The 26,531-nt window shown below is 49.5% G+C and overlaps 1 protein-coding gene across 1 annotated transcript in view; it reads right to left on the bottom strand.

The window, feature by feature from the left end:
• Window positions 1-26,531, bottom strand: part of LOC144791841 (putative cation-transporting ATPase 13A4) — a 350,880-nt gene that overhangs the window by 22,411 nt on the left and 301,938 nt on the right. The window contains exons 26-27 of the mRNA XM_078666620.1: window positions 22,642-22,813; window positions 15,116-15,336 (exon numbers count right to left, since the gene is read on the bottom strand). Of these exons, the coding sequence (XP_078522746.1) occupies window positions 15,116-15,336; window positions 22,642-22,813 (393 nt within the window). The remainder of the gene's footprint in view (window positions 1-15,115; window positions 15,337-22,641; window positions 22,814-26,531) is intronic.

Here is a 26,531-nt window from a genome sequence, read left to right as displayed (position 1 = left end):
TTCAGCCATCAGCCTAAAATTACATAGATCACCTCTGCATGCAGTCAGTCTGCACAAAGTTGAAGTCAGCAGCCCTAAAATGCTTAATTATCAAGCCGACCGGCCTCTCCGAGTGAATGTAACCTTTAAGGTCTTCTTAAAGTTCTGGACCGGCAGGCAGTTTGACCAGAGTGCGCCGGCATTGCCTTTATTTCTCTGGCCTTGGGTTAATATCCTGCTGCGCAGTGTTGGCCCACTACATCTTGAGCAGTTTTATAGCTAGCGCAAATTCGACCGAAGGTGTTGTTGCCGTGCTATCATAGTAGGAAATACTAACCAAGTTTCTATTTTTAGACATAATGCTCGAAAAGCTGCATTTTATCTTTGGAGCATATTGGCATCTCCGCCTGTAAACCTTCGGAAAATACTCTGGCTTTTAGAAAATACATTATTTACAACAAGGGGTGGTGATGGACAGAGTCTCTGAATTAAGCAGAGTACTCTCACCCAGTCAAGAGATCAGGGCTAGATCCAACACCGTTTTTTAGCTCATTGCACCATCCCAGTTTCAGAACCTGGCTGTATGCAAATTAGTCTGTCCCTGGCCCAGTGCATCATGGGAACAGGGCAGAGCAGACTACAAAAGCCAATTCTTACACTGGGAAGGAAACAAGCTTCCGGGGACCGGTTTCTGGCATTACAGCCGTCTTCGGCCCGGCTTGCTTGAATCCTGATGGTGCAATGAGCAAGGGACTCACATCTGAGTATACCCTTCCACGCTTAGGGTGGACAAAAATATTTACAACAAGGGGTGGTGAGGGACAGAGTCTCTGAATTAAGCAGAGTACTCTCACCCAGTCAAGAGATCAGGGCTAGATCCAACACCGTTTTTTAGCTCATTGCACCATCCCAGTTTCAGAACCTGGCTGTATGCAAATTAGTCTGTCCCTGGCCCAGTGCATCATGGGAACAGGGCAGACCAGACTACAAAAGCCAATTCTTACACTGGGAAGGAAACAAGCTTCCGGGGACCGGTTTCTGGCATTACAGCCGTCTTCGGCCCGGCTTGCTTGAATCCTGATGGTGCAATGAGCAAGGGACTCACATCTGAGTATACCCTTCCACGCTTAGGGTGGACAAAATTATTTACAACAAGGGGTGGTGATGGACAGAGTCTCTGAATTAAGCAGAGTACTCTCACCCAGTCAAGAGATCAGGGCTAGATCCAACACCGTTCCCCGGAAGCTTGTTTCCTTCCCAGTGTAAGAATTGGCTTTTGTAGTTTGGTTTGCCCTGTTCCCATCATGCACTGGGACAGGAACAGACTAATTTGCATACAGCCAGGTTCTGAAACTGGGATGGTGCAGTGAGCTAAAAAACGGTGTTGGATCTAGCCCTGATCTCTTGACAGGGTGAGAGTATTCTGCTTAATTCAGAGACTCTGTCCCTCACCACCCCTTGTTGTAAATATTTTTGTCCACCCTAAGCGTGGAAGGGTATACTCAGACATGAGTCCCTTGCTCATTGCACCATCAGGATTCAAGCAAGCCGGGCCGAAGACGGCTGTAATGCCAGAAACGGGTCCCCGGAAGCTTGTTTCCTTCCCAGTGTAAGAATTGGCTTTTGTAGTTTGGTTTGCCCTGTTCCCATCATGCACTGGGACAGGAACAGACTAATTTGCATACAGCCAGGTTCTGAAACTGGGATGGTGCAGTGAGCTAAAAAACGGTGTTGGATCTAGCCCTGATCTCTTGACAGGGTGAGAGTATTCTGCTTAATTCAGAGACTCTGTCCCTCACCACCCCTTGTTGTAAATATTTTTGTCCACCCTAAGCGTGGAAGGGTATACTCAGACATGAGTCCCTTGCTCATTGCACCATCAGGATTCAAGCAAGCCGGGCCGAAGACGGCTGTAATGCCAGAAAGCGGTCCCCGGAAGCTTGTTTTCTTCCCAGTGTAAGAATTGGCTTTTGTAGTTTGGTTTGCCCTGTTCCCATCATGCACTGGGACAGGAACAGACTAATTTGCATACAGCCAGGTTCTGAAACTGGGATGGTGCAGTGAGCTAAAAAACGGTGTTGGATCTAGCCCTGATCTCTTGACAGGGTGAAAGTATTCTGCTTAATTCAGAGACTCTGTCCCTCACCACCCCTTGTTGTAAATATTTTTGTCCACCCTAAGCGTGGAAGGGTATACTCAGATGTGAGTCCCTTGCTCATTGCACCATCAGGATTCAAGCAAGCCGGGCCGAAGACGGCTGTAATGCCAGAAACCGGTTCCCGGAAGCTTGTTTCCTTCCCAGTGTAAGAATTGGCTTTTGTAGTTTGGTTTGCCCTGTTCCCATCATGCACTGGGACAGGAACAGACTGTAGGAAGGGGGAGTCTCTGGTTGGCGCAGTGCAACACTGGCGACAAGCAGGGCCTCTCTCTTCCCCGTCAGGGCTGAGGGTTACCTTCAAGACAACCTCTGCTTACCCTCTAGGTAGTGTGGCTTAAGCAGTCTTAGGCTAATCTCTGGGGCATGTAGGGTTAAACATTTGCAATATTACACCATCACCACCAACCCACCACACAATGACACCAAACTGTATTTGTAAAAATATATGTTCTTTATATAAATCTCAAGCAGGCTTGTAAATACAGTTGTCAAACTTTCAATAGCGGTTCCAGTTTACTTAGGTTCAAGTTGCCACAGTTCTTTCTTAGCAATAAGCAATCTTTTGGGCCTTCTGCCCAGGTTCCAGCAAGGTTCAGTGTCTTGTAGCGCCTCAATGCGCGTTCCGCTGTCTCCGCTCGCTTCAGAGAGGAGAACGGGCCCGGCCGGCTAAAGCTCACGCTTCCCGCGTGGGCCTCGCGGACCCGGCACAGTGCGAGCCTCGGTTTCAGGGGCGGCTCACGCTGGGAGGCAGGTAGCGCGGTGCGAGCTCAGGACGTAGGACGCTCGCACCGCAAGGACAAAGAACACAGTACCTTGGTTTTCTTGTAGGTCTTGGAGCGGACGGCTGTCCGGGGATCTGTCCCACGTCGCGTTGTCTTCCTGGAGGGTGCGGCGGCCTGCGAGTCTCAGCGCAGGTCACAGGGCACCCGGGCTGACGGTGCAGATGCGGGGCAGGATTCTCCGGAGTCCGGTTCACTCGCACTGAAGGGGAAAGCTGCAGGCAGGCGGGGCTGAGGGGGGTGCACTCCACGGAGCGCGGGGCACAATTCAGGCACGGCTCAGCAGCGAGTCACTTCCAGCTGCGGGGGCCAGGGGGTCTCAGCGCCCAAGTCACGAGGGGCACAATCTTGGCAGTGCCGGTCTTTGCGGGGCAGCCGGTACCTCGGGGGTCACACAGGCGGCGATGCTTGGACCGGGCAGGTCCTCCCTTTCCGTTGCAAGGGCGGCTCAGCGCGGACAGTCACGGCGCTCGAACCAGCGCGAGGCTGATCCTTACTTTGCGGCTGGCACACGAACAGGCCACAGTCACGGTGGTCGGGGAAGGGGCACAGCTGCACAAATTGTCAGAGAGCGTGGCGGCAGGCACAGCGCTCTCAACTCTCCTTTCCTTGGCGCTGTAGAGACACACAGCACACGCCAGCAGCAGCTTTTCTTCAGAGGGGTAGCGCCCACTGTTCCTGGGGCGCTGGTCAGGGGGCAAGTTCACAGGCAAGCCCTTGGAGATCTTTCAGCAGAGTTTGGCACAAAGTTCAAATAAGCAAAAGTCTTTGGTAGTCTTTTCTTTCCTCTCCTTTGGCAGCAAGGCACCAGACACAGGCCAGAGACAGCACTCCTCCTTGTCCTTCCAGGTCCTTCTCTTCGGGCAGAGTTTCTTCTGTAGCACAAACAGGATCTAATTTACAAGGAGCAGGGCTCCTTCTTTTATACCCAGTTTCTTTTGTTCTAGCAAGCCAGGGGGGCCTCTGCATAACTGCTCCAGTCTCTGAGTACTTGTTGTGGGTACTTATGACTTCTGCATTCAGTGTGAGGGCAGGCACATCAGCCGCTCCCCAGGGGGGCGGAGCCGGCATTGAGAGGGCAGGAGTGGCCTGAGTACTTTGTTGACAGGCTTCGGTCCTTCCTGGGCCAGGTGCAGGCTGAGTCATCAGTCGCTCCCCAGGAGGGCGGAGCCAGCATTGTGGTGGCAGGGGCACAGCCTGATGCATCATTCAGGGGAAACTCCCACCACCCATTAAGGGGTCCTCCTGCTAATCACTACCTGTCAACTCCCAGCCCTGTCACTCACACACACCAGACAGTCAGATCCACATCCAAGCAGAGGCGGGCTGAAATGGTTAGGCAAGCAAATGCTAACTTTCTAAAAGTAGCATTTGCAAACCCAGGATATTAAAATAAACTTTACTAAAAGAAGTATTTTATTATTCTGAGTCCAGGCATACTAAACACGAATTTCTACCATGTTCCCTGGGCCTGCTGGGATTATAGAGTGTAATAATTCCAGCAGCCCATCTGGCCTAGAAGGGAACAGGTAGCCTTACAATAGTGAAAAACGAATTTGGCAGTAATTCACTATTAGAACATGCCACACACATCAGGGCATGTTCTACCTTACACTTACAATGCACCCTGCCCTCTGGCCTACCATAGGGGTGACTAACATGAAGGTTAAGGGAAGGTTTAGGGGCTGGCAAGTGTGTGCACTTGCCCAGCCAGGGTGACAGTACCAGACTGCACGCAGGTTCTGCAATGGCAGACCCTAGACACATTTTAAGGCTGCTTCTGTGGGTGGCGCAACCAGCGCTGCAGGCCCACTAGCAGTGTTGGCATTCACAAGCCCTGGCACTCCTGGTGCACTTTACTAGGGACTAACAGTAAATCCAATGAACCAATCATGGACATCAATCATATGTACACTTTACAGTAGGGAGCACTTGCACTGCGGCACGGGTTGGCCGTGGCGCAGTGCCCTGAGTAGCAGACACCAGCAAAACATTTGAGGCACAACAGCAAAAAGTGGAAGGGAAACTCACGCCAAGGTGCCAGGTCTAACACGTGTCCCCTCCAGCTGAAATGTGGGGAGAACTACCCTTCCCCAGGGAGTTCCTCATCACTAAGGCGGAAAAATCTGGACAGACCATCGGCGTTGGCGTGATCTGTGCCAGGGCGGTGTTCCACCGTGAAGTCCATACCCTGTAGGGAGATGGACCACCTCAACAGTTTTGGGTTCTCACCCCTCATTTGCATCAACCATCTGAGGGGCCTGTGGTCCGTCTGAACCCGGAAGTGAGACCCAAACAAGTAGGGTCTTAGCTTCTTCAGCGCCCAGACCACAGCAAATGCTTCTCGCTCTATTGCACTCCACCTACTTTCCCGTGGAAGTAACCTCCTACTGATGAAGGCTACGGGTTGGTCCCAGCCCTCCTCAGTCATCTGTGAGAGAACAGCCCCTACACCATGCTCTGAAGCGTCTGTTTGCACTATGAATTCCTTGGAGAAATCAGGAGCCAGGAGCACGGGCGCCGTGCACATGGCAGTTTTCAGGGTGTCAAAAGCCTTCTGACAGGTGTCAGTCCAAATCACATTCCTGGGCTGCTTCTTAGAAGTCAGCTCTGTCAAGGGGGTCACAATAGTGCCATAGCCCTTGACAAACCTCCTGTAATACCCAGTGAGCCCCAGGAAGGCTCTCACTGCAGTCTGGGTCTTGGGGGGTTCCCAAGCCAGGATGGTCTCAATTTTGGGTTGCAAGGGTGCCACCTTGCCACTCCCCACTTGGTGTCCCAAGTACACCACGGAGCCCTGCCCAATCTGGCACTTGCTTGCCTTGATTGTGAGGCCTGCCTTGCGCAGCGCCATCAACACTTCCCAGAGGTGCCGCAGGTGTTCTGGCCAGGTGCCACTGAACACTGCGATGTCATCCAGGTAGGCGGCACTGAACTCATCCAGCCCGACCAACACCTGGTTGACCAACCTCTGAAAGGTGGCAGGGGCATTCTTCATCCCAAATGGCATAACCCGGAACTGGAAATGCCCATCTGGTGTGGAGAATGCTGACCTCTCCTTTGCCCCATCGGTCAAGGCGATCTGCCAGTACCCAGACGTTAAATCAAACGTGCTGAGGAACCGGGCAGCCCCTAGCCGATCAATGAGCTCATCAGCTCTGGGGATAGGGTGCGCGTCAGTCTTGGTGACTGAATTGAGTCCTCTGTAGTCCACACAGAACCGGAGTTCAGGTGTGGCTCCCGGCGCAGCAGCCTTTGGGACCAAGACCACGGGGCTGGACCAAGGACTGCTGGAAGACTCAACCACCCTAAGAGCAAGCATCTTGGAGACCTCCTCCTTGATGCAGGCCCGGACCCTGTCAGTTACCCTGTAGGCCTTATGCTTCACAGGTAAGCTGTCTCCTGTGTCCACATCATGGACGCACCAATCTGTGACACTAGGAACCAGGGAGAACAGGTCTGGAAACTGCCCCAGCAACTGGCGGCAGTCTTCCTGTTGCTCAGGGGTCAGGGTGGGCGAGAGGTTAACTCCATCCACTGACCCATCCTTCTCACAGGCCACTAAGAGGTCAGGAAGAGGCTCAGACTCCTCTTCCATTCCATCATCAGTGGCCAACAGCATGCCCACTTCGGACCTTTTCAAGTGGGGCTTGAGGCGGTTGACATGTAAGACCCTTAAAGGATTCCTGGGCGTCTTCATGTCCACCAAGTATGTCACTGAGCTCTTGCGCTCCACGACCTCAAATGGGCCTGTCCACTTATCCTGAAGTGCACAGGGTTCCACTGGGGCCAAGACATACACCTCCTGTCCAGGCTGAAGCTCTACCAGAGTGGCATTCTGGTCGTACCACCGCTTCATCTCCTCCTGGCTAGCTTCCAGATTTGCCTCAGCAAGTTGTCTGAAGCGCCTGGTTTGGTTTCTGAAGGCCAGCATGTAGCTATATACATTCTGGGGAGGTTTCCTGGGAGATTGCTCCCAGCCTTCCCTTACCAAACTCAGTGGTCCTCTCACGGGGTGGCCATACAGCAGCTCAAAGGGGCTGAACCCTAGAGACTTCTGTGGCACCTCGCGGTATGCAAAGAGCAGGCATGGTAAGAGGACGTCCCACTTACGCCTCATTGGACCTTCCAGGCCCATGATCATGCCCTTCAGGGTTCGGTTGAATCTTTCAACCAACCCATTTCCTTGTGGATGGTAAGGTGTGGTGAACTTGTAGGTTACACCACACTCTTGCCAAAGGGACTTCATATACTTGGATATAAAGTTGGTCCCCCTGTCGCTCACCACCTCTAGAGGGAACCCCACTCTGGAGAAAATTCCCATTAGTGCCCGCCCCACCACGGGGGCCGTCACTGTCCTCAGAGGGATGGCTTCAGGGTACCGGGTGGCATGATCCACCAAGACCAGGATGAACCTGTTGCCCATGGCTGTCTTGGGGTCCAGAGGCCCAACAATATCAATACCCACTCGTTGGAATGGCGTACTGACCACAGGGAAGGGTTGGAGGGGAGCCTTGTTCTTCCCTCCGCTCTTCCCACTTGCCTGGCAAGTTGGACAGGTCCTACAATGAGCATCTGAGCTCTTGTGCATTTGGGGCCAGTAGAAGTGGGTGACAAGCCTGTCATAGGTCTTGTCCATCCCCAAATGTCCTGCTAAAGGCACATCATGAGCCAGTCCCAGTAGGAAGGCTCTGAACTTCTGGGGTACCACCAGCACACGGGCTGACCCAGGTTCAGCAGCCTTAGGCTCTGAGTACAGGAGGTCATTCTCCCAGTACACATAATGTGTTTTGGCCTGAACACCATTGGCCTGGTCTGCACCCTGCGCCTTCTCCCTAAGACCGGTTCCTGGGCCTCTCCGTCAGGCCCCAGGACCTCTTGATCACCCCTACTGGCTGCCATTGACCGGGTGGTCACGCACGCCCAGTCAGGTAGACCCACCATCTTCAGGTGAGTCGTTTTCTCCACCTTTTCCCAAGGGGAGTCCTCCAAGTCGTTCCCTAGCAAACAGTCAACAGGCATGGCTTTCCTCACACAGACCTGCAGAGTACCAGAGACCCCCCCCCACTCGAAGGGAACTTGAGCCATCGGACACTGACTCTCTGAATTGTCAGCGTTGACAACCCTACAGTAGGCATGGGGTACAACCTGCTCTTGAGACACCAGGTGATGCCTCACTGCAGTCACACTGGCTCCTGTGTCTCTAAGAGCCTCAGCTTTCTTACCATTGATGGTAACCACCTGCCCATATTTTTTAGTGTTAGAGGGCAGGTAGCTTGTAGGGACCATCTCACTGTCTCCTAGTGAGACTAGGGTCATCTGAACAGGATCTCCAGCCCCCGGGACCATCACTTCTTCTCCTAAGTGAACACTGGTCACTTGTCGGGGCGGAGCACCAGTGGGTGCTGGTTTTCCAAACAGGCGACACTTGGGGTCACTGGCTATGTGCCCCGGGTCACCACATTTGTAACAATTGAAGGGCCCCTTTGGAACAGGTCGACCTGTCGGGGCCCCATTCTGCTTAGGGGGTGGGGGAGGCTGAGAACCTTTCTGCTGGTCCCCTTGGGGATTACTTTGGGGGCCTTTTTGGAACCCTTTCTGTTTTCCCTTGTCCCCCCCACTCTTCTGCTGGGGACCCTGCCCACCCTTGGCGGAGTCTCCCACTGGACCCTTGTGGACCCTGGTGCTGAGCCAGCGGTCCGCCTCCTCAGCAAGTTTCCTCGGGTTGGACAACTTGCTATCAATCAGGTGCTGGCGTAACTCAGGAAAACATTGATCAGACAAGTGCTCCCATGCAATTAAATCAAAGAGACCTTGAAAATCATTCACTTTGTTACCCTTCACCCAACCATCCAGTGCTCTGCAAAAAAAAGTCACAAACTCCACATACGTATTCCCAGGCCGCTTGTTACACCCCCTAAACTTCTGTCTATACATTTCAGGGGTAAGCCCATACCTGGTCATTAAAGCTTCTTTCATATGGGGATAGGATCTCTGGTCTTCAGAGGGCAAATCTAGCAGGGTGTCCCGCCCTTCGCTAAGGAACCTTCCCCATAACCCCGCTCCCCAATCCTTCTCAGGGACCCGGTGGGAAAGCATGGCTACCTCATATGCCCTAAACCACTGTCCTATGTCATCCCCCTTAAAGAACTCTTTAACTACATCTTTGGGGATGTGCACTCTTGACTCTACCTGCACCGGCGTTGTGCTGCCACCAGAGGGAGGATGATCTAAGGTTTTCTCTTTCAGACTCATCTCCCTCATTTTCACATCATACTCCAACTGGAGTTTTCTCTCTTCCAGAGCCATTCTTTTGCTTTCAAGCTCCATTTGGCCCTTCAAATTCAATTCTGCCATCTTGATCTCATGATCCCTGGTTGCCTGTCTGTCTGCCAGCTCCTCTGGCGACAGGCCTCTGCCAAAGCTAAGAACGCTGTCTGGTTTTTCCCGACCCACAGGATCCACAGGTGCATTCTGATCCTCAGGTGCCTTCCTAGATTCAATCCAGGCTCTCATGGCCTTGTAGAACTCAGGTTTGTTTCTGCATCCTGCGTGTGGAACCTTGAGTTTCCTGCAAAAATAACTCAACTGCTTCTTTGTGTAGTCATCCAGCTTTGATGCATCCCATTCCAGCCCCTGCGCACTAGAGGCTATGGACTCTCCTCCATCAATGCTGTTTGTGCCAGGCATGTTTGCAACACTAGGGATCTTGTTTTTTAGCAAAATTAAAAAAAATCCAAAAGTCTGTGGCTAAGTTACTGGACTGTAATCACTATGCAATGGTCAGTAGCTAAGGTAAAACACTGCAAATGTAAATTCGCGAATCCCACCGCTGCCACCAATGTAGGAAGGGGGAGTCTCTGGTTGGCGCAGTGCAACACTGGCGACAAGCAGGGCCTCTCTCTTCCCCGTCAGGGCTGAGGGTTACCTTCAAGACAACCTCTGCTTACCCTCTAGGTAGTGTGGCTTAAGCAGTCTTAGGCTAATCTCTGGGGCATGTAGGGTTAAACATTTGCAATATTACACCATCACCACCAACCCACCACACAATGACACCAAACTGTATTTGTAAAAATATATGTTCTTTATATAAATCTCAAGCAGGCTTGTAAATACAGTTGTCAAACTTTCAATAGCGGTTCCAGTTTACTTAGGTTCAAGTTGCCACAGTTCTTTCTTAGCAATAAGCAATCTTTTGGGCCTTCTGCCCAGGTTCCAGCAAGGTTCAGTGTCTTGTAGCGCCTCAATGCGCGTTCCGCTGTCTCCGCTCGCTTCAGAGAGGAGAACGGGCCCGGCCGGCTAAAGCTCACGCTTCCCGCGTGGGCCTCGCGGACCCGGCACAGTGCGAGCCTCGGTTTCAGGGGCGGCTCACGCTGGGAGGCAGGTAGCGCGGTGCGAGCTCAGGACGTAGGACGCTCGCACCGCAAGGACAAAGAACACAGTACCTTGGTTTTCTTGTAGGTCTTGGAGCGGACGGCTGTCCGGGGATCTGTCCCACGTCGCGTTGTCTTCCTGGAGGGTGCGGCGGCCTGCGAGTCTCAGCGCAGGTCACAGGGCACCCGGGCTGACGGTGCAGATGCGGGGCAGGATTCTCCGGAGTCCGGTTCACTCGCACTGAAGGGGAAAGCTGCAGGCAGGCGGGGCTGAGGGGGGTGCACTCCACGGAGCGCGGGGCACAATTCAGGCACGGCTCAGCAGCGAGTCACTTCCAGCTGCGGGGGCCAGGGGGTCTCAGCGCCCAAGTCACGAGGGGCACAATCTTGGCAGTGCCGGTCTTTGCGGGGCAGCCGGTACCTCGGGGGTCACACAGGCGGCGATGCTTGGACCGGGCAGGTCCTCCCTTTCCGTTGCAAGGGTGGCTCAGCGCGGACAGTCACGGCGCTCGAACCAGCGCGAGGCTGATCCTTACTTTGCGGCTGGCACACGAACAGGCCACAGTCACGGTGGTCGGGGAAGGGGCACAGCTGCACAAATTGTCAGAGAGCGTGGCGGCAGGCACAGCGCTCTCAACTCTCCTTTCCTTGGCGCTGTAGAGACACACAGCACACGCCAGCAGCAGCTTTTCTTCAGAGGGGTAGCGCCCACTGTTCCTGGGGCGCTGGTCAGGGGGCAAGTTCACAGGCAAGCCCTTGGAGATCTTTCAGCAGAGTTTGGCACAAAGTTCAAATAAGCAAAAGTCTTTGGTAGTCTTTTCTTTCCTCTCCTTTGGCAGCAAGGCACCAGACACAGGCCAGAGACAGCACTCCTCCTTGTCCTTCCAGGTCCTTCTCTTCGGGCAGAGTTTCTTCTGTAGCACAAACAGGATCTAATTTACAAGGAGCAGGGCTCCTTCTTTTATACCCAGTTTCTTTTGTTCTAGCAAGCCAGGGGGGCCTCTGCATAACTGCTCCAGTCTCTGAGTACTTGTTGTGGGTACTTATGACTTCTGCATTCAGTGTGAGGGCAGGCACATCAGCCGCTCCCCAGGGGGGCGGAGCCGGCATTGAGAGGGCAGGAGTGGCCTGAGTACTTTGTTGACAGGCTTCGGTCCTTCCTGGGCCAGGTGCAGGCTGAGTCATCAGTCGCTCCCCAGGAGGGCGGAGCCAGCATTGTGGTGGCAGGGGCACAGCCTGATGCATCATTCAGGGGAAACTCCCACCACCCATTAAGGGGTCCTCCTGCTAATCACTACCTGTCAACTCCCAGCCCTGTCACTCACACACACCAGACAGTCAGATCCACATCCAAGCAGAGGCGGGCTGAAATGGTTAGGCAAGCAAATGCTAACTTTCTAAAAGTAGCATTTGCAAACCCAGGATATTAAAATAAACTTTACTAAAAGAAGTATTTTATTATTCTGAGTCCAGGCATACTAAACACGAATTTCTACCATGTTCCCTGGGCCTGCTGGGATTATAGAGTGTAATAATTCCAGCAGCCCATCTGGCCTAGAAGGGAACAGGTAGCCTTACAATAGTGAAAAACGAATTTGGCAGTAATTCACTATTAGAACATGCCACACACATCAGGGCATGTTCTACCTTACACTTACAATGCACCCTGCCCTCTGGCCTACCATAGGGGTGACTAACATGAAGGTTAAGGGAAGGTTTAGGGGCTGGCAAGTGTGTGCACTTGCCCAGCCAGGGTGACAGTACCAGACTGCACGCAGGTTCTGCAATGGCAGACCCTAGACACATTTTAAGGCTGCTTCTGTGGGTGGCGCAACCAGCGCTGCAGGCCCACTAGCAGTGTTGGCATTCACAAGCCCTGGCACTCCTGGTGCACTTTACTAGGGACTAACAGTAAATCCAATGAACCAATCATGGACATCAATCATATGTACACTTTACAGTAGGGAGCACTTGCACTGCGGCACGGGTTGGCCGTGGCGCAGTGCCCTGAGTAGCAGACACCAGCAAAACATTTGAGGCACAACAGCAAAAAGTGGAAGGGAAACTCACGCCAAGGTGCCAGGTCTAACACAGACTAATTTGCATACAGCCAGGTTCTGAAACTGGGATGGTGCAATGAGCTAAAAAATGGTGTTGGATCTAGCCCTGATCTCTTGACAGGGTGAGAGTATTCTGCTTAATTCAGAGACTCTGTCCCTCACCACCCCTTGTTGTAAATATTTTAGAAAATACAAGCGTCCCAATCTTCTATTTATAACGTGGTTTGAGAAATGAAAGCATTTTTTAGGCGCCAGAACTGCTTTAACACTCAGCCTGTCTTCCGCCAACATAACAGACACGCACTCGCCTCTGCCGCAACACCTCGATCAAGTGAGATAAATGCCACTTGACCCCTGTGATTGGTAACTTTGCTGGCTAGTACTTTAATTGACTGAGCCCTATTAGGTTTTACAAATAAGTTTTTTTCAAAAGTCTGTGTTTTCCATGTTATTGCCCTACCCCGTTTTTCGGTCTTGGCAGCAAATTGTACTTTAATGTCAAAGGGGAATCGCTAGAGCACTGTCGTTTCCAGCTGGTGGCATCCCTACACCTCCAAGCTGAGTTAAGTGATATCTTTAAAGCCCCGTGAACTTGACTTGTTTATTCATTTCCTCAGTTTCAAAGGAAGAGTTTCAGGACCTAGTTGTTAAGGGGGGATATTTTTACCACAGGATTGCACCATGCACATTTCTGCCCCGGTTGTGAAGTGTGATATAAGCTGGCCATAAAATTGTTTTAAACGTAATTCTTCCAGCAAAGTGCTGCCAGTGAAGAAATGTAGTTTGTGTTTAAGCCATACACTTAATTCCATAGGTCATGCATGCCCGTTTTAGAGACCCCCATTTTTTTCATCCCAGGAAAACCCCCAATGTCAAGGTCTTCCATTTCTGGTGCTTTGCAAAAGTTTTAAGATGATCTTAGTTTCTTGTTGCTCAAATGGGTGTAATTGCTGCTATTTATATATTTGCCCTCCTTTTCATTGCTTGATTTTGCGCGCGAGAAAGTGTCCCTCATAGTTGATGAAATGTCACTCATAATTTCACTGAAATTCCTAAAATGTCACACATAGCGATCTGAAACTTTGGCAGCTATGGAGGTTTCAAATGAAGACAAGGCGATACTAAGGAGGGCCTAACAAGGCGATTCAGGAATTAGAAGCCAGAATTTAAGAAGGACAGTGACACAAGCTAATGACAGACATGGGCAGAGAGTGGGCGGGGCTTCAAATCCCTAAGTGAATGCAGCATGCCTGCAGAGCGGCGCACGCGCTCCCAGGCTCGACCTAAAACAACCTTCCTTGTTTTGGTCTTTTGAAAAGCTTCATGTCATGCATTACAAATGCAGCAGAGGGCGCTGCTGCGCTAAACATTCATCTCCGCCTGCAGGAGGGGCCTCTCTCTCAGCGCCTGGGATTTAAAGCTGCATTTGCTCATACCTTGTATTTATTGTCAGGAGCTTCCTCTTTACCGCAGGAAGTGTTTATAGCGAGCGCTGCCCTGGAGTCGGCTCCCATCCCTGGGCACAGCAGCCAGAGAGCTCTCTGCAGATCCAGAGGCGGTGGGGCCTGAACCATCAATGGGATGCTGGGGGGCTCACCTGCACCCCCTCCCCCCAGGGATGGTATGCTCCATGGTCACCTAAGACGTGACCCGGGCCGCAGCTTGAGGTCAGAGGGCACGGCACCGGTGGGCAGGTTGGCACCCCCTTGGCACACTGCGAAGTGCCAACATAGCAAGGAAAAGCCTGACTTCAATGGCCTGCAGCCCAGAGGTGGCTGCGTTCTGGAAGCGTTAATCCGAGAGAAGCCGAGAGATGGAATAGAAATAGAATATACAACGATTGCTGCTTTGAAAAGAGGTCAATCTCTGGAGATCAAGAGGGGAGGGAAGGGGGTCCCCAATTCCAAAACGTTATTTGTTTTACATAAATAAAGACTCCCCTTGTTTATCAAACATCTGAATACACCTTACACCGACGAGCCTAAATCAAACCGGAAGCGGATTCATTCAGACCAACGACCAAATCCTTTAGCAGAGACTAGTACAACAATGATTTTTTAATCAGAAAGACACCCACAGCAGGACACAGCAGGAACCGAACCCGGGAGCAGATGAACACTCAGGGGAGATTTACAAGCCCCTTGTGACATTTTTGCGCCATCCTTGTATCACTTTTGTGACGCTACAGCGGCGTAAACCATGCAGCCAGTTTACAACGTGACGCATCTAGGGAGATGTGTCAGGCTGTTAATCCCTGTGTCGCATTATACCTGCATCACGTAGAATTTATGCAGGGTGGGCGTTCCCACACAAAATAGCCTTGTAGAAGTGACGCAGTGAAATCTACAAGATTTCACTGCGCCACTTCTAGGACGCCACTGTGTCAAAAACTTAGAGCAGGCATAAGGAATGACGCAGTACAATAAGTATCGGCCCCCCATGCATTGTTGGAGTTGCATCTTGCTTGCGACACGACTCCAGCAATGCGCGACTCTTACCCCAAAAGATGTATCAGAATTTCTGATGCATCTGTCAATCCTTGTGCCATGGTGCGCTGTATTGTAAATAAGGCGCATCCGTGGTGACGCAAGGGTATCGGAAGGAGGCGCAGGGAAACTCAGGCATCTATACAGATGCGTCAGTTTCTTGTAAATCTGCCCCACTGTTCCTAAAGTCAGTTCACCCAATATATTCACAATTTGTACAGAGGGGACACCCACAGCAGCACAGAGCAGGAAACGAACCTGTGGTGATGCACATACTCACAGTTTGTGAAGATATGCCTCCTGAAGGGTTTGCCTTTGGAGAACACAACAGCCACGATCAGACAGTTGATGGTGCTCAGAAGCCACACTGTGGTGTTCTCGTAGTTCTGGAACTCGCTCTTCTCGGGTGTTGTCGCTGCTGTGGTCAGGTTTGTTCCATTTGTGCTGGTTGTGTTGAAAACGGTTGCATTCACATCACTCCGGTTCGCTGGGTGGCAGGCACTGTGGACACAAAAAGACAACAACCCGGTGTCTGTCATAGCTGTACTCTGCGCCAGGTGTTACTGTAGTACACCACAAAACATGATGCGGTTTCACTTTAACAGCGACCGCACACCTTTCCTTAGACGCGGCTCTTCTTAAGAAAGGGCTGCAGCCCTCATGCACAAGAAAGTAGGGCATGTTGGCTTTGACAACAAAAAATACATGTGCAATGCAATAGGTCTCACATTCGCGAGGGTTTAAGCTATTGGCATTGCAAAGAAGTGTCCGCCATTGTCCCGGCTGCTTGGGAAGTGAAAACGCACACGGTGCGCTACATGGAAAGAAATCACGTCGTGCCTGCAGTAGGGCAAATCCCATTAAAGAAAATAGTGCTAACAGACAAAATCCAACATACTGTACAGAAGCAAAGGGGCCAGTCCTCATGGGAGGTTTCAAATGAAGACAAACTAGGCGGTACTAAGGAAGGAGTAACAAGGCGATTCAGAAATCAGAAGCCAGAATTTACAAAGGACAAGGACACAAGCCAATGAAAAATATGGGCGGAGCTGTACTCCACAAAACAATGGAATAAACATCTTTCATTCAGAAAAAAACACTAAAAGTCAGGGGAAAAAAAGATTTTGTGAATAAAACCAGATTCAGTCAAATGGATGAACTGAACGAGGAACAAGACAGCCCGGACAAGGACTATGGAATGAACTACAACGCTAAGTGAGTAACACGAAAGTGGAACCGACATCCCACTTCAAAAAACACACCTGTACTGACAAGAAAATATTCGGATGCTGTTGGGAAAGCCTGATGATTCCACGTGGGGGAAGCTATTAGGGGAAATGGTGAGAGGTGCAAGTATGGAGGGATTTCTTCATAGGTTTGGTACTCCTAGGTTTTTTAAGAAGGTCTGATTGAAAGTACTAAACTCTCACGCCCTAAACTTGTGGTACAGGAGGAGGAGAATGTGGGGATTAGGTTATTATTCCAATTTGGCCCCAGTTTGGAACTCCCCCAGGACTCGGATCTGTTTAAAAGATATATTTATTATATCTATCTATCTATCTACCTACCTATCTATCTATCTACCTACCTATCTACCTATCTACCTACCTACCTACCTATCTATCTATCTACCTATCTATCTACCTATCTACCTACCTACCTACCTATCTATCTATCTACCTATCTATCTACCTATCTACCTATCTATCTACCTATCTACCTATCTATCTACCTATCTATCTACCTATCTATCTACCTATCTATCTACCTATCTATCTATATATATATATATATATATATATATATATATATATATATATATATATATATATATATATATTATTTATATATATATTAAGTCTTCCACTTAAGCTGGCCGGTCTTAATGCAAACGCAGACTTGAGAATGAAAGAGGGGTTGCTCCCATGGGAAGTCTCAGTCAAAAACGGCAACTAACCTCTCTAAATTTAAATGTATCCATTGTCCTCTTGGCGTGCTGCCACCAAACAGGAGTTGTGGGGCGATTGGAAGTTAGATGCCTTTCTTCAAGATATAAGCCCTAAAAGTAAGGAGGTTGCAGGGTGTTATGGAAAACCTCTGGAGGCTGAGTAGAAGTTATAGCCGCCCTCCCCAACAAGTATGGATTGGTATATTTCAGGTGTGGGACATTGAATTTCTTTGGGACAACTCTTTGAGGCTTCTATACTCCATCGTTAGACCCGCAAACATGAAAAGGAACCGCGTCTTCTCAATGGATCGACTCTATTGGACACCGTTCAAAATTGCAAAGTTTGCCCCCCAGCCTTCTCCTAAGTGTATCAGGTGTGGATACCTAGAGGCTGGTGATGTTCATATATTTTCTCAATGTCCCAGGCTAAGAGCCTATTGGGGAGGTATAAAGCTCTCCCTGAAGGAGGTCATAGGTCGGGGGTTACAATAAATGTAATGCTTGTCCTACTTGGAGTTGATGAGATAACCAGTCATTTCCTGGGACGATCACAGAGACAGTTGCTTTTCTATCTGAAACTAATAGGTAGGCGGGAAATTTGTATGAAATGGAAAGACCCCATCTCCCGAAAGTAGAAGATTGGATCAGGGCTCCCAGCAGGATATGGAGTCTGGATCAGGGCACAGAGTCGAGCTCTGCTACGGCGACATGGTCTGATTTCTGAGAAGTGTGGCTCACCGGTTAGAAGCGGCAGACCCTGAAGCGGAGGTCGGCCCGGGACCAGGGTTCAATTCCCGACGCGGCAGGGTCTTGGGTCAATGTCCGCGGACTCGATAATTCTCGCTTAGGTGCCTATGCTAACCATGGGTCCCACTCTGCAACTCTGGGCAATAGCTTGCTTAATCTCCACAACGGCCCCAGCAACGCCGGGGATGCCTGGCTTCACCTTGGGGTGCCCTCTCACAGGGAAAGCCAGGGCGGGTTCCCCAGCGGTATACAGCGCCAGGACACCACGTAACGAGGTAACAGTGCGCTTTACAAGTATACATACATACATTCTCATCTGGGTATGGCTCCCTCGGCAGAGGTAATATATCCCAATGATTACACCAAGGCACCAATCATGGTGAAGGTCCTGTATAGTTTCAGGACCATGGGCGAATGCAGTGACCGCGGGGCGGTTAGAGAGATGGAGCGGTCCCTTGAGAGTTGCAGACGCTCTTGGTGGTATGAGGAATAAAGAAAAAAAAAGAAATACAATTGATGTGTACTTGGAGTATCTTTATGGACTGGAAGCAATGAAATAGGCCTATATTTTGCAGGGATATTGGGATCTATAATGTCTTCCTTGACAATAGGAGTGACCAGGTATGGGGTAAGGAAGCTGAGAGAATAGAGGAGTTAGGAATATTGCAAAGAGGCGGAGTCACCTCGAGAGCAGCTACAATCGATGACCACGAAAATGAGACCGAAGGGGCAAATCAGGGTTGATCGTGGAAAATGTAAATTGTGCTGTTGCTTAAACTGTGTGGGTGCACGGCTGCTCCGGTATACTGGCTGCTATACAATTTGTTACATTTTCAATTTATAGATTTAAAAAAAAGAATGCTGCAAAGAGCAGGAGCAATCATGCAGGCTCTATTTTAATAATCGATGGGGACAGGTGTCCGTGGGGGACCAGATTTACATTTTTGCATACGATTAAGAATTTCTGAATATGAATTTGGCGTGAATTTTCGAAGTCTGGGAAAGTTATTAGGTTGTGGACGAGTGAGACGAACTAAGGGGTCAAATAAAATAAAACACTTTTAAAAAGACAGCATTGAATTGCACACGGTTTATGAATTGGAAATCTCCTGATTCATGGAAGTGGGCGAGTCACAGATTTCGCTTTTGTAAATACTTCCTTTGAGGAGTTTTCAGCTAATTCAAATTTACTGAGGAACAAGGTAGATTAAGATAATCTGATTTCCTTATAGTATTCTTTGATAGTTATACAATGTGAGTTTTGTCGGTCTTGGAGAGATACAAGGCTTGCGTTGAAGCAGGGAGTGGACTTGTTCTTTGATATGAGGAGTCTCTGACACAGGAGCTAGGGTGTTGAGAGCAGAGGGGAGCAGTCCTGGTATAACTCAGAATCCTCCTCAACGTCCCCAGTCACCAGTGACCGACTAGCAGCGAAGGTCAAATGCGTTTTCATTCATCTGATGCAAAGATCTACGCATCAAGGTGATCGCAGCAGGATTGCTATGTGTGTCCGGGACCTGACCGGAGACAGGAGCTGCTAGAGGTGACTCCAAATGAAAGGTACCAGGGTTTGCAGTTGAGATGACCAGTGTTAGTTAAAGTAAGGTCTAGAGGTGACCTGTTGCATGTGGAGCGATTTAGACGAATTGTGGTAGATTTCGCGAGGATATATCTTCTAGGAATTGATTCCCCGATCCATCGAAGTCATCATCAGTGTGATAACTGGAGTCTACCTAGAATCGTAAAATGGGAGGTTCTATGGTGAAGGCATCTCCACCTCATCTTTGGTGAATGAAGTTGCATGACGCGGTATCCTACATATTAATGAGCCAGATAAGGTGTAATTTAAGGTCAACGTCAACAAAATATATTAAAGCCTCGGTGTCGTATTGGAGATAGGTGAAATGGAGCTCGTGTAGGCTTGGTTTATAAAAAATGGCAAGACCGCCTCCATTACTTTCCTCCCGATTAAGACGCAAAATCGAATTGGCAATGGCAATGGGTCTGGCTTTAAAGTAATGTACAGCAATGTGAAGCGTAAGTAGTCAATAGCACAGGAATAGATATATATTTGTGTGCAAGCAAAGAACTGTAGAATAATAGTGATGTAGGTCATAAGGTCAGGTGACAGTAGCAGTGTCAAGCCAGGCCTAAAGATCCATGTAGGTTGATGACTGCCCTCCTCACATCTTTGCTGCTACCAGAGAAAAAGACTATAATTTGTCTAGTTATCTAACACACTTTATTAGCATTCCACTGTCATGTGTGTGCCCCTGAAAGTTCAAGCTTAGGCAGCTGGATAAATAAAAAGTGTTCTCAGCTGTTTGGAGGACAAATAGTTTTTTATGGAAGGAAAGCACTTCTGCCAAATCAAAACATGGACTCCTGGCTCCCAACATGTGGGCGGCGCCAAAGCTCCTCTCTAGGCATGCCTTTACAACGCGGTATTTACAACGAATACCTTTACAACGCATAGTGCTTTGGGGCGCGGGATAGTGAATAGTTTAATTTACTGTTCCAACTCCAGTCCCCGTGGATAGTAGGGAAGGTGTTGGATAGTAAATGAAATCTATTCCCTATCCTAGAGCGCCCCCCAGTGCAATGCGTTGTAAAGGTATTCGTTGTAAATACCGCGTTGTAAAGGCATTGCGTGGTAAAAGTTGCGCTGTAAAGGATGTTTCCAACTCTCTAGTGATGTTCACATAATTGTCCGGTAACAGCTGCGCAGTCACGCCAGACCATACAACACAATAGGGATAGCTTCTGCTATGGCCGGGTCAGAGCATTACTTTAACCAAGTCTCTGGAAGCAATACTGCGTCTTGATATAAAATCAACGATGAGATCATGGATTTCGTATTTGTGTTTAAGAAGGGACCTGGCATTAATTAGATACTATTTAAAAAGCTTGTCCCACTTGGAAGCTGCCTAACGAATTGCTTCCGGAGTAGGCTGGTAAAAATGGGGTGGGTAGTAACAAGTGATAAGACATGTAGGGCAGATATGCTGTTTGTTGGCTAAGATGTCACATGATGATTTGCACTTACCTGGTGGACACAGAGCGAAGCTAAAGTCTCAAACCTGAGTAAGATCAGACTCTGAACAACTCAACTGGGGGAGGGGGCTGAGCTGAGCACAGTCCAGACTGATGTAGAAGTATTTGCGTTTGGCACAGCCGCTGTGTGTCCACTGTGCGAATTCGCAGCAATGCACTTTTTGATGTTCTCTGTCCTGGTTGGGGTGGGAGGTGTGGCTAGGAAGCTAGAGTATTGACGCATTAGTAATGCGCAAGGGATAACAGAAAAGGGAACTAAAATTCAAAGCTGGATCCCGGCAGATGCTGTGTGTGAGGTCACACTCTCTTGCATCCACACACTGCAAGGAAACAAAAGTAGTGCTGGCCATTGGTGATTTGGTGATCGGGACGCTGTTGGCCCATCAGACACTTCTACGGGTCTCTCAGGGGTCCTTCAGGTGCTACCTTAAGAGGTAAGTGTTGGACTTGTGCCTCAAGGTTCTCTGTGATGAAGCACGGACCCCACCCTAAGCGTAGAAGATCTCAAGGTTTGGGTTCTACAGCTGTGAAAGTCTACAATCCGAACGAAGGCTTGGCAAGGTAAGTGAAGGAAAGCCCTGGTCTCCAAGCGATGGAGCGGTCTTCATAGCAGACAACGCATCCCCAGGTCTCAGGACTCACGACTTGCAAAAGCCCTTCGTCTTTACACCTGGAGAAGGAGCTAAACATTCTTCCTTTCAAGGCCAAAAGGATGTCTGACAAGTGAATGTCCCATCTATTTCTATAACAAAGTACATAACGAGATACCCACGTACGGTCTCTAACTCTGAAAGCTACAAGAACATATATAAAGGCAAAAGAGCCGTAAGCAAACCCTGTAAACGAGACATATTGTGGGCAAACATTCAGAAGGTGCTGAGGCAATCCCCTCAGCAAGGACTGTCTGTGCAGTGTGGGTGTGCCGGCAGCCTTACAGCAAATCAGATCATGTTGCAAAATGTCACTGTTGGTTTATACTGTGACACTGACACAGATTCTGGAAATCAAAGCTTCCCCCGGTGATTGACTTCCAGCTCCTACCACTAGGAGTGGAAGAGGGGTAGACTTTTGTCGTGTGCAAACCCCTTTGAGGCGGTGCGTCACTTTTTGTGATGCTCTGGCAGTGCAAATCGCAAACTCATAACTATTAGGCCACGCAAAGCCACTATACGTGACTTTGTATGGCCTCATGGATATGGAGTAAGGCAAGACAACGTAAATCGCGTGGTTACCTTACTCCATGCTCGAGAGGCGTCCCATGGGCATTGAGGTGGGTTTTCCCAGGCAACACCCATGGATTTTGACACTTCCCAAGATTTACAAGAGTATGTGAACCTGGGGAAGCGACAGAACGTACGCCTCCCCAGGTGGCGTGTAACAAGGAGAACTATTGTTATTTCTGCTAATTTTTGTCCTCTTCGGAAAACATCTCTTACAATTGTTTCTGTGCCACAAGGTTCCCCTCCCTGCACAAAAACAATCGTGCCGACAACACAGGAACCCTCGACACAACGCTGCAAGGGTTCCTGCGTTGGAGCTAGGCTGCCAAAATGGCGCCAGTGCAGGGGGAAAGGACAGGAATGCACAGTATTAGATATAGCAAACCTCTTCCCTTTCACTTTGGCAGGGGTCAGCACACAAGGGGACTTGTTGCGTAGTCCTACACCAAATCCCGATAAATGAGACCCTTAGAAAGAGGAAAATGCCTCGTAGGGTTGTTTTTGAGCAGGAAGGTGCCCCTTCCTGCACAAAATCAACCCTGCCTGAGCAAGCGGCTACCCTTGCGGCATAGGGTGAGGGTGCCTGCGTTGGAACAAGGCAGTACATTGTGCACCAGTGGAGGGAAAGGACGGGAATGCGTTGCATCTTCATAAATATGACACATTCCTGCCCTCTCCATTCGACGCAGTGCAGCAAGTTGTCTGGGTGCGTTGCGCTACGTCACATTTTTCTAACTCTGGGTCTTGGGTTCAACGCTATTTTTGAAATTGATAAATAAAAGCAGATGCGTAAGGACGATCGTAGCACCCTGAGCAGCCGAGAGACGTCCCAGTTACCTGAAGATGTCGTCGCTGTACCAGACCTGCTGCTGGACGATGAGGAAGCCGCAGACCTGCATGACGAGGCTGAAGATGACGTTCAGGATGACCGAGAGGAGGAGAGGCGGGGAGATGAGCTGCGCTGGCGGCCGGTAGTTGGCCAGCTCTGGGTAGGCGTGGTTTAAACTCACTGAAAGAAAGAAGCATTGGTGTATGTTCGAAGGGTGGCCTTCCACAACCATCCTCACCTCTAGCAATAGTTTACATGATCCAACGTTCACGCCACATGCACACGGTCTGAAAATGTTTCATGTTAAAGGGGTGACACAGGAGGGCACCCCCTCATGTTGACACTCCTTGGCAGAGCTTCGGCCCGGACTTCAGCTGTTGGAAAGTGCAATGAACACGTTCCCAGGTAGGCGCACAGTGTGTAGATGGTAATGTTTCTGGACCACCAGGAGAAATGTCCTCCGTAAAAGGTGCCTGAAAGCAATGCATCCTCTACATCTTATGCTGGGCGCGTGATCTGGGATATTGAGTGCGTGATTTGGGATATTCGTTGTGTGATCTGGGATACTGGGTGCGTGATCTGGGATATTGGACGCATGACCCGGAATATTGCGCACGTGATCTGGGATATTGCGCACGTGATCTGGGATATTGCGCGCGTGATATGGGATATTGGGTGCGTGATCTGGAATATTGGGCGCGTGATCTGGGACACTGGGCCCGCGATCTGGGACATTGGGTGTGTAATCTGGGATATTGGGCGCGTAATCTGGAACATTGGGCGCGTGGTCTGGAATATTGGGCGCGTGGTCTGGCATATTGGGCGCGTTATCTGGAAGATTGGGCGCATGGTCTGTAATATTGGGCGCGTGATCTGAGATATTGGGCGCGTGATCTGGGATATTGGGCGCGTGATGTGGGATATTGGGCGCGTGATCTGGGATATTGGGCGCGTGATCAAGGATATTGGGCGCGTGATGTGGGATATTGGGCGCGTGATGTGGGATATTGGGCGCGTGATCTGGGATATTGGGCGCGTGATCTGGGATATTGGGCGCGTGATCTGGGATATTGGGCGCGTGATCTGGGACCCTGGGTGCATGATCTGGGATATTGGGCGCGTGATCTGGGACACTGGGTGCGTGATATGTGATATTAGTCATGGATTTCTGAGGCACTTTGAGGACCTCGAAGTGCCATCATTTATTTACAGTGCTTGAAGATGCCATAGTGCTAACACTGAAACATGAAAGGTACACAGTGCTAAAGACATGAAGACAATCTGTGATATATGTTGGAGGTTATCACTGAATAAAAGCTAAAATAATCTTCTAACAGGTATTAAAAAATTTTAATACACGTTCTAATGTTTGAATTATGGAGGTCAGAGGTATATTGCAGCGATACTCCATTTACCGGGCTAGAGGTGATACCAATTGGTCAATGAGGTGAGCCGGGCTGGTGCAAGAGTTCAAAGACTCCCCGGGACAAAGAACAGAAGAGGGCAGAGCCGAGAGGGAATCCCTCGATTCTCTCAGGATGATCATGATGGGTCTTCTGTCCAGGTCTTTTCACCGAGGAAGCCTCACACCGACACCCAGTGCTGTGTGTAAAACCTGTGCCTTGCTCAGACATGGATTTTTGGGAGAGAGCTCCATGCGGTATGGATGCCAACTCTTACTTTATGCTTTTCCAGAGTTTTCTGTGATTCCTATTAGATCTAAATACAAATCTATAAAGATTTTAGTGACATTACACCACACACAGTGAGGTGGGAATACTCCTTTATAACTATTTGTTGATTCACTTTTCCTCAGATCAGGATTTAGAACTCTGAAGACCTTCCTGGCTCTGAGGAACCCTGGGAGCTTGGTTCCTACCTCGCTCGTCTTCCTGTCCAAGATGTTGGCCCAGGCCTGGGATACAGGTTTTCTGGGTTGAGCCTCTAGGATTGAACAGTGATGTCTGAGTCCTCAAAGATGAGAAGAGTAATTGGAGTAAGTCTGGTGAATCCACATGAAACTCAGACCGTGTGGTGTCCTCAATGAGTGGAAAGTGCTGGGTCTACTGAGGGAACTTGTACCACCTGTGTGGAGACCCCTGTCTGGTGTGAACTACTGCAATGTCTTCACATGCTAGTTTGATTATGAAAAGGTTACTTGTGAGTCACACAAACTGTTGCATATGTAGATCATTACTAGGTGGAATAGATGACCAGGGACATTCTAGAATTGTTATGACTTGGGTGAGGTAGTGGGAGGTTGGTGGAATGTGGATCATTAACTGTATGACCTGTGACATGAGAAGACTGATTAAACTCTCCTGTCAACTTCAACCTTGTGTTTTGGATTTGATTACCACCCTGCCACTTTCCCTACACAAACCATAGAATCTCTTGGTGTTCTTCGTTAATGAAACAAGAGGGGGAAACTTGCAGTCTCACTTAACCCTCTGTGTCCATCAAGACATTATAAATTAAAGGACCAAGTTTTCAGATGGGTGCAAAATTTAAGATGTAGAGGTTTGGAACAGGTTTCACATGCCAAACGGCTTGAATACATAAATAAGTCCCTGCCACCCCCCTGATGCAACTTAAAAGTGGGTACCCACATCAGCCAAAGCCGGGTAGAAGAAGACCTTCTATTTTAGATACAGTTCCTTTCGTGCGTTCTTTGCCGTGAAGCTTTTCACTCTATTTAGAATGTCTTTCCCTCTCAATCTCTTGAATGGTCAATAATGAGACCGGGCTAGTCCTTGATGGCACTTTGCTAACCATGCAAATGGTGCTGGGTCCCGCCTCTCTCCGCTGCTGCAGTATTGGTGTCTGTTTATAGAGTTACTTTACTCTTGTTCTGTTGGAGTTCTGCTAACCTCCCTGCCTTAACACCTTGAATGCTAAGGCAATTCTCCCTTGGTGCTGAACTCTTTAGATTCCCATTGTTCATGACAAGCTCAGCTCGTCATGAACACACGAGCAGTGTACTGCATGACGAGCTGAGCTCGTCATGAGCATGGAAGGGGTTAAAGGATTCCGCGTGTTGTCTACACAGCTGAGTTGCTTCCCTTCATGTTTGCCCTGCCTCTCCCACCCAATCACCTTTAGACCTGCAGCTCAGCCCATGCAACTCTTCGCTAAGTTCTCAGCCCTGAAACCTAGAGCTTTCCTGAAGACTGATCTACTTGAAAAGGAAAAGCACCTATTTACGCAGACGTATTGTTGCCTTTTCTCACACTTCTGCTGGCCCCCCTGCCCCAAGAAGTAGGTTTTACTATTTGACTGTGGAGCAGGAGCAGAATGGGGCGGGATTACTGCAATGGAGAATGACGTTCAAAACAAATTAAAAGTCTCCTTTACTTGACCAGTCTAAGCCTCGAAAATTAACAAATTGTTTTACCTTTTCTCATCCTGGACTACCCTGCTGCAAAGACTAGGCCTTGTCCCACTCACATTTATCCTACTCTAGATTTTCCCTCAATGCACTTTGGGGTTCCTGCCTCGATATAACGACCCCACAAAATAGATCACACTATTTCAAGACAAATTACATGGCCTCCGAGCATAGCCTCTTTTTGATACGACCCAAGCCTGCCAAGTTTAAGCTGCAGTCTCTGCAGCTTTACCGCAAACACCGTTCCAAATGGTGTTTCTGTGCAGTTACTGTCACCACCAGCCATCAGTAGACCCACCATAAAGATTTATGGGGCCACCTGCTATCAGGATATGGGCCAGTAGACGTTTGGGGAACCTTTTATGTCCCAGAGGCTCAGATCAAGAGGCCAGCAGACTAGCCTTTGTAGGTACCCAGGGGTCCTGGGTTCAAGATGAAGATGCAGGTTTAGTTCTTCCCCAGGCAAGAGGTCAGCAGCCAGCAGTCAGCGCAGCAGTTCCTTCAGAGCAG

This window comes from Lissotriton helveticus, chromosome 11 (genome assembly GCF_964261635.1).
Source record: "Lissotriton helveticus chromosome 11, aLisHel1.1, whole genome shotgun sequence".
Classification (NCBI taxonomy): domain Eukaryota; kingdom Metazoa; phylum Chordata; class Amphibia; order Caudata; family Salamandridae; genus Lissotriton; species Lissotriton helveticus.
The sequence above is the reverse complement of the archived record's forward strand: the minus strand, read 5'-3'. Positions and strand labels throughout refer to the sequence as shown.